This window comes from Nymphaea colorata, chromosome 2 (genome assembly GCF_008831285.2).
Source record: "Nymphaea colorata isolate Beijing-Zhang1983 chromosome 2, ASM883128v2, whole genome shotgun sequence".
NCBI lineage: Eukaryota > Viridiplantae > Streptophyta > Magnoliopsida > Nymphaeales > Nymphaeaceae > Nymphaea > Nymphaea colorata.
The window spans coordinates 2,171,474-2,179,237 of NC_045139.1; the positions used below are offsets into that span (position 1 = coordinate 2,171,474).

The 7,764-nt window shown below is 39.6% G+C and overlaps 1 protein-coding gene across 2 annotated transcripts; it reads left to right on the forward strand.

Moving 5' to 3' along the window:
- The first annotated feature begins 428 nt into the window (after positions 1–428).
- Positions 429–7,494, forward strand: LOC116247830 (disease resistance protein RUN1-like). Of its 2 annotated transcripts, none has more exons than XM_031620177.2 (5): positions 429–1,766; positions 3,170–3,845; positions 4,233–4,541; positions 4,635–6,630; positions 6,939–7,494. In XM_031620177.2, the coding sequence occupies exons 1-4, from the start codon at positions 1,123–1,125 to the stop codon at positions 6,114–6,116; spliced, it is 3,111 nt and encodes a 1,036-aa protein (XP_031476037.1). In that variant the 5' UTR covers positions 429–1,122; the 3' UTR covers positions 6,117–6,630; positions 6,939–7,494. The 2 variants fall into 2 exon arrangements, with proteins under 2 accessions (XP_031476037.1, XP_031476036.1); XM_031620176.2 differs by having other exon boundaries at positions 2,729–3,845; positions 6,939–7,493.
- The last annotated feature ends 270 nt before the right edge of the window (positions 7,495–7,764 follow it).

The window sequence follows — 7,764 nt, forward strand, 5'->3', positions numbered from 1 at the left end:
AAAGTTGCAGGCGAGAAAGTGTCATGCTTGATTGCGTGAGTTTCTCGCCTCTCAATGCTGACTGCAGAAGTCAACATATCCTTTGGCTCAACTGAGGAGCTCTACCCTTTACCCTGTTCTCGTTGATTTTGTTGCCGTCTTCCTATCCTACTCTGTTTTGTTTATCAAGACAACAGTGTCGTGTGGTTTGCTTCCCTGCTGCTGCATTGCCGCAGAGGTCTGCCGATTGATCCATGGTGGTGGTGCTGCTGCTCCTGCTTTGAATTTTACACGGGTTTGAAGGCAGAGAAGGCACCTTAAGATCTCCAATTTCCTGCCAAAAACAAAAGAAATATGCACAGATGCACTCTCGTTTGAAGATGAATAATGAGTGATTTGAAAATTGAGTGTGCTTCCACAAAATTTAAACAATCTGCATCTTCATTAGTTGTTGGTGTTCCTCAGCAAACAGCATCTTCTAAAACAGTTCAATCAAATGTAAATACCTTTCCAAAAAAATCAAGGAATTGGATTGGAAAGATAGGCAGCGAATGTGTAATCAAAATCTCTAATTGAAGGAACCTGCACATCTCACCAAATAATCAAGAGAGCACAGAGTCGTGGATGGAGGCTTCGACTGAACCAGGTTAAAATCGTTGCTCTTTCGTTTTTCTCTCCTTCCGTCTTGCGTTTACCAAATCGAACCAAAATTGAGGTGAAGGACAACAACAGGACCATCATAGTGTTCGAATAGTCCACCAAAATTGACCCTGACTTTATGCCGTCGGATTTGATTTGTTTAAAGAAGAGGAAGAAAGGGATTACGTGAATCCACAACTTAGAAGGCACGTCGAAATTATAAAATACTTTTCATCATAAAGAAAAAGAATAATTTCATGGTATGCCATGGCGGCTTCCGCCATTAATTAAGAGCCCTTGTTCCACCCAAAGAGAAGCTTCCTCGATATCCCTTGTCGATCTCCTGCCTTGTTCCTGCTTGTTGGTTGAGGAGGAGTGACGATTTTCTGTGTCCACTGTCGTGATCGTTACTAATATTCTGTGTGGAGGCGGTGTTGCTGACCACGGAAAGCTTGCTTAATTTTACCATCTTCTTTCTTGGTTCTCCAAGCTAAGATCAAGAAAATGGTGATCTTTGCAGCTTTATTCATATTACTCTTCATCACCGTTCTCTTTGGTCATAACTTCCTTCCGCGAATCAAGGATTTCTTGCAGGCTGAAGGAATTTTCTCGCCAACCAAAAATGTTGATGGAGGAATTAGAGGAAGCAACACAGAGGCATGGGAAGAGGTACTAGAGACATTAACACCTTCACCGTCTTCTGATGGATCTGAGTTTGAAGTGTTTCTTAGCTTCAGAGGCGAAGACACCCGAAAGCGTTTCATTGGGCATCTTTATGAAGGCCTCGAGGATCATAGTATTCCCACCTTCATTGATAGCGAGAAGTTGAAAAAGGGGGAGGGGATCGACAAGCTGTTGAAATACATAAAGAGGTCTAAGATCTTTGTCCCCATCTTCTCCAAACGCTTTGCAGAATCGAAATGGTGTTTGAAGGAGGTGACCAAAAGTGTGGAGTGCGGGAAGGAGATAATTCCGGTGTTCTTTGGCGTGGAACCTTCCGATGTCCGCAACCAGAGCGGCCCCTTCAAATCCGCGTTTAAGGTTCATCAGTCCAACAAGAAGCAGGACCAAGAGGAGGTGAAGAAATGGAGGGAAGCATTGAAGAAAGTTGGAAATCTCTCCGGCTTCACTCTCAAGGACATGAATGGGTATATGTCTTCTCTCTCTCTTTCTCTAGAACAAATAAAGTTTAATCACCTCTCTCCAAATTTAAAGTCTAAGCAAGGGGATGCTTTGTTGTCTATATCTTTTCATTTGCTTCCATTCACATCTTGTTCATATGCTTATTTTCTGCTTGTGTTGTCCCAACATCATGTTTGGCTAGTATTTTAGATCTTTTTTCCATTAAAATCATTATCTTATCTGCTATATTAATCAAATGCATCCTTCACCATTTGAGTTTCTCAAATTCATCTTCCACTTTATTATTGTACTTAATTAATTAAAATGAGAAAATTTAAGACGTGATCTTTGTATTAAAAAATTGACTACTATATAAACGTGATCTTTTTGTTGAAAAACTTAATTAAACAATTAACAAAAAGAAAAATCATGTTTCCCCACAAAGCATGTACAGATTTTATGAGAAATCTAAAATTAACGCACACACGTTTCTCTTCTTAAAATTTCTTAATTACCAATGAGCAGAAGATTATTTTGTCAATTTTCGAGTTCTTGCTTGTAAAAATCACATGCATGCCGTTAGTTTCTCGGGAAAATGTTTATAAATATTTAAAATGTACTATTTACGTATTATCGAAGAGTACTTGAGTGCAAAGTACCTAGTCCTTTTTCCTAGTGCCCAACTTAATATAACTCAAATGTTTATTTGTGCGAACCGGAGCAGACTTTCGGATGGGTGGGACAAAACGTTCCAACATATGGATGAGTGTGAAAAACTGATCAAAGGAAGGTGTTAATTAATGGGAAAAACCGAAAAAGCATATTATGAAAACACCTTTTTATTGTAAACAATCAATAAATAGTGTTTGCAATTGTGTGGTCCTTCACATTTGCAGATATTCATATTGGATCGGCTAAAGGAGCATCATAAATTCATTTTTCCTATTGTTCATAGTTTGTCATGCATGGGTGAAGTTAATACTTGCAGGGATGAGGCAAAGTTAAAGCGTGCAGTCATTGAGAGAGTGTCAGCCAGACTAAACAAGAAGCCATTCGAAGTCGCAAAGCATCCAATCGGGATTGAAACTCGTGTTCATGATGTGAAGAAAATGTTGGAGAATGGAAGCAATAATAATGGTGTTCATGTGGTTGGCATCCATGGTATGGGGGGTCTTGGAAAAACAACGATTGCCAAGGCTGTTTACAATGACCTAGTCGAAGGGTTCAATGGTGCCACTTGTTTTATTTCAAATGTTAGAGAAAATGCTGGACAACCCAATGGAATGGTCAACTTACAAAAACAGTTCATTGGAGACGTCTTAAAAGAAAAAAATACATCCTTAGGTGATGTTGCACAAGGAAAAGTTGTGATCAAAGATAGGGCCAGTTGTAAAAGGGTTCTGCTTATTTTAGATGACGTTGATTGCAGAGAACAACTTGATGCATTGGCTGGTGGGAGAGATTGGTTTGGCTTAGGAAGCGTTATCATAGTCACAACTAGAGATGAGGAGGTACTTCTAGCCTACAACGTGAAACAAGATGAAATTTACAAGCCACAAGAACTGAATGAAGATCAGTCACGAGAGCTATTCATGCTTCATGCATTTAATGGTGAACAACCACAAGGAGAGTATGCTCAGTTATCAAACGAAGTTGTTGCAGCAGCTGGTGGGCTGCCCTTAACCCTCGAAGTTATCGGATCACTTTTGTCTTCTAAAAAGAATGTACAAGAGTGGAAAGATACATTAGAGAAGCTGAAAAGGATCCCCCCCTGCAAAGTCCAACAAAGATTGAAGCTAAGCTATGACAGTTTAGATAACTTAGAGAAGAAAATATTTCTAGATATTTCATGTTTTCTTATCGGTAAGAACAGGGAAAATGCTACTTATATGTGGGAGGGTTGTGACTGGTTCCCAAATGCAGCAGTTAGGATACTTGAACAAAGGTCTCTCGTTAAGATAGATGGGAAATATGAAAAGTTCAAGATGCATGATCAAATACGAGACATGGGGAGAGCCATAGTTGATGAAGAATGCTCTCAAAAGCTTCAGAAGAAGAGTAGACTGTGGAATAAGCAAGACTCCTGGGATTTACTTCGAAGAAAGGTAACTGTAATCTCTCTCGCTCTCTCTCTGGCTGGATTTGGTGAAACAATTTGGACCGAATTATTAATCTAGTCTGACTACATATCATGTATTCCGAGGAAGGTGGGACTTGGTACCTAAAAAGAAGTCTTCTGCAATTTTATCAAGAACAATGATTTGTATGAAATAGAATTTAAGAAATTTAGCAAATAAAGAGAATAACTTTGTTCCTAATTAATCTAGTTTTAGAGACAAGCAACGAGAGTTGTTTCAATGTGCATGTTCTGATTCCATTCAATGTGCATGTTCTGATTCCACTGTTTATGCAAGTTGACAGACATAGGTCCTTAAAGCAAAGACACCATTAACTAAGGTATGGTAATTACCTTGCATTTCTATTTTCTGCAGGGACCAGGTACTATTGATGCTGAAGGGATTCAGATACTGCAAAAGGACAAACGGTTCAATGAGAATGATTGTAAAGTTAGTGCCGAATGCTTTGGAAACATGCCCAACCTAAGATATCTTCAAGCTGAAAATGTCAACTTCCAAGGCACGTTTCCATGTTTTCCTACAGATTTGAAATGGTTGGAATTGAGCAGTTGCCACTTTGACTCCCTGCCATCTGATTTTAATCTCGAGAAGCTTGTCATCCTTGATCTCTGTGAAACCAACATGACTCCAATTCTTATAAACCAACAGTCACTGAGATTAAAGGTCAGTATATTATGATGGAGTAGTTCTGTTTTTCTTCACTTGTCAAATCCTCATGACTTGTTCCCATTGGAAATATTTATTTTATGCATGCAGGCCTTTGAAAGATTGAAAGTTCTGTCACTTTGTGGAGTGGAAACAAAGATTGCCCTTCATTTCATGAATATGCCTAGCTTGGTGAAATTGCAGTTTCTAGTTTGCTCAGGATTAAGTACAATTGATGAATCAATCGGGAAACTCAAGAACTTGACACATTTAAGCACTTTCAGCTGTAGGCTTCTACAAAAACTACCAGATTCAATATGGCGATTGAGTTCACTTGAGGTCCTTAATATTTCTGGTTGTTTCAATGTTTCCTCTTTGCCAGAGCGATTGGGAGATTTGGGATCACTCAAGAAGCTTGATCTCAGACACACATGTATAAAGAAGCTACCTGATTCCATTTGCCGGTTAAGTTCTATTGAAAAGCTTCGTTTGCAATTGTGCTTGGAACTTTTTTCTATACCAGAAGGCTTAGGGGACATGGAGTCATTAAAGAAGATTAACCTTTCTATGACATGCATTGAGGTCATACCTGATTCTATTGGACAGCTTACCGACCTTGTTGAGCTATCTTTATGTAACTTAGAGAGCTTGGATAACTTACCTGATTCCATTTGCCAGCTAAACTCATTGAAATCGCTTAACCTTAGAGGGTGTCTTTCTTTGTGCTCTTTGCCAGAAAGACTAGGGGACATGGAGAAACTAGAGGAGCTTATTCTTGACGATACCAGAATAGAGATCATACCTGATTCAGTTGGACAGCTCAAAAGCCTTCGCCTGCTATCTTTGCAAGGTTGCAAGCTCCTAAAAGCATTACCTATTTCCATAAGACAATTGAGCTCCATACAACAGCTGAAACTGTCTGGAACCAGTTTAAAGAGCTTTGAGAACGACCTTCCACATCTTGCAGCAGTTAATATTATTGAATTTACAGGTTCATCTTTGGAGTTGCTTGGCTTGTGCGACCAAATTCACAAAGCCTTAGAAATTCTTCACTTGAACGATGCTATAATTGAAGAGTTGCCTGATTGTGTTGGAAGGATGGAAAACCTCAAGGAGCTGCGGCTAGAATGTGAAATACTGAAAAAATTGCCTAATCGGATTGAGGGGTACTTGGAAAATCTTACTAAATTGGAGGTTAGGAGCATGCATCTAAAAGCTCTGCCTGACTCCTTTGGGTCATTGAAACACATTTGGAGATTAACATTAAAGTGCCCAAACCTCGAGATTCTACCAGTTTCTACTGGAGAATTAAAAAGTCTTGCATTTTTTGAAGTGAACTCCCATCGCCTCAAATATTTGCCCAATTCTATTGGGTTGTTGAAACACATTTACCAGTTAGAATTAAAGTGCCCAAACCTCGAAATTCTACCAGATTCTATCGGAGAATTAGAAAGTCTTACACACTTTGAAGTGGATTCCCATCGCCTTAAATGTTTTCCCAATTCTATTGGCTCTCTAACAAGGATTTGGTTCTTGATAATAAACTGCAAGAACCTTGAAGATTTGCCTAACTCTATGATTACAAAGTCTTGAGATTTTACATTTACAGTGCGTCAATATTACAGCTCCACCTGATTTCATTGGACGATTGGAAAATCTTGTAACCTTCTTGTTCAACAGCAAAAAATTAAAATACTTGGATGCCACCATTTTTGAGCCTTTGCGAAGACTTGGTCGTCTATCGCTAAGTGGCTGTGAGAACCTGGAATGTATGATAGCAGCCTCTATTCGACAAACAGGTTTGGCTCACCTCACATCCTTAAAGTCACTGGATTTGAAAGACTGCGAGGGGCGTGAGTTCCTTCCTCAGCTTCCCTCTTCTCTACGCTCGCTCGATGCTTCTGGTTGCACCAATTTGAGAAAAATGTCTGATATTTCAAATCTTAAAAAATTGAAGAAGTTGTGTTTGGGTGGTTGTAAGCAGCTTGAAGATGTTCCTGGCCTCGAAAATATTTCAAGCAACTTGGAAGTGCTAGAACTGCCTGGCCCTTGCGATTTCATGGAGTGTTGCCACTTCAGTCATGATTTCAAAAACAAAGTGTTCAAGGTATGTAAGGAATATATATTATCTTGTTGTTCATCATATTAGGAAATTGCACAGTAGTTATTACGTATAATGAGTCTTTGGGAAAACTTCACACATAAAGAAGTAGTCGACAGGATCAATCAATAATAATGGAGATCACAAATTTTTTAATTCTAAACTGGGTGGGTTAGGGTGGGAACTACCAACAATAGCACTATAATCCCCTCTAACAAATGAATCTTTCAGCGTTGTCGCGATTTATTGTTATGGAAGGACTCCAAATACGTGCAAATTTAGTACTCTATTGATGACGAACTTCTTTGTCTCAGGAGATGACTTTTGAAAACTTGGAAAGTTTGAAGATATCAGGGTCTTTAGTGCCAGGGTCAGCAAAAGGACAACAGCAGCTGCAATTTATACTCCCGAGGTTGCCTTTTAGTTGGTTGAGAAGCAAACGGCTGAAGTTGCGCCTGGACAAGGTGCTCTCACCCATCTGCATAGCAATCATTGCCGATGACGTTACTGTGTTTGAGAAAATAATTGCAGAAGTCGACGGTGATAAAGTCGAATTGAACTTGGGAGAAGAGAGCATTGTGAACACAAGGGAGGGAGCACATTGCTATACAATGCAAGTGACAATGGATATGTCCCAACTGCAAAATGTATTTGTAACTCTTGCGAAGAATCATTACTCTGACTTGTACTGGTAGTGGTAGTAGCTATCACATCCAGGAAAATGGATGGTGCTTGCACTTAGAAGAGGCCAGTTCTTCCCAAGGGAAGCACTCTGCATGATCATTATCATAACATGTCAAATATTGTGCATCCAGGTCAGGTTGGAGCCATAAAATTTTTCTCATAAGATACTAAATATATAGTTAACACCTAGGTCCATCCAGGTCCATAGAGTGGTGACCCGAGTCTCATACAGTTGCCCCATATAACCGGGCCCAGGGCCAACAAAAACAAATTACCAAATTTTTCAGAGTGTGTTATGTGGGGCATCACGGAGACCCCATATGTCTCTGCCCTTCAATTAAGCTTTCACAGTGGGCTCCAAAGGGCACATGCCTCATGGAGACCCCACAAATCGATTGTTGAACGACTAATATCCAAGTACAGATTGCAGCTAGAATCTAGCATAGATATCTTATC

Coding starts and splice junctions, on each gene's coding strand:
- LOC116247830 (XM_031620176.2), top strand. CDS start 1,123: ATGGTGATCTTTGCAGCTTTATTCATATTACTCTTCATCACCGTTCTC. Junction 3,846..4,232: donor GGGATTTACTTCGAAGAAAG/GTAACTGTAATC, acceptor TATTTTCTGCAG/GGACCAGGTACTATTGATGC. Junction 4,542..4,634: donor AACAGTCACTGAGATTAAAG/GTCAGTATATTA, acceptor TTATGCATGCAG/GCCTTTGAAAGATTGAAAGT.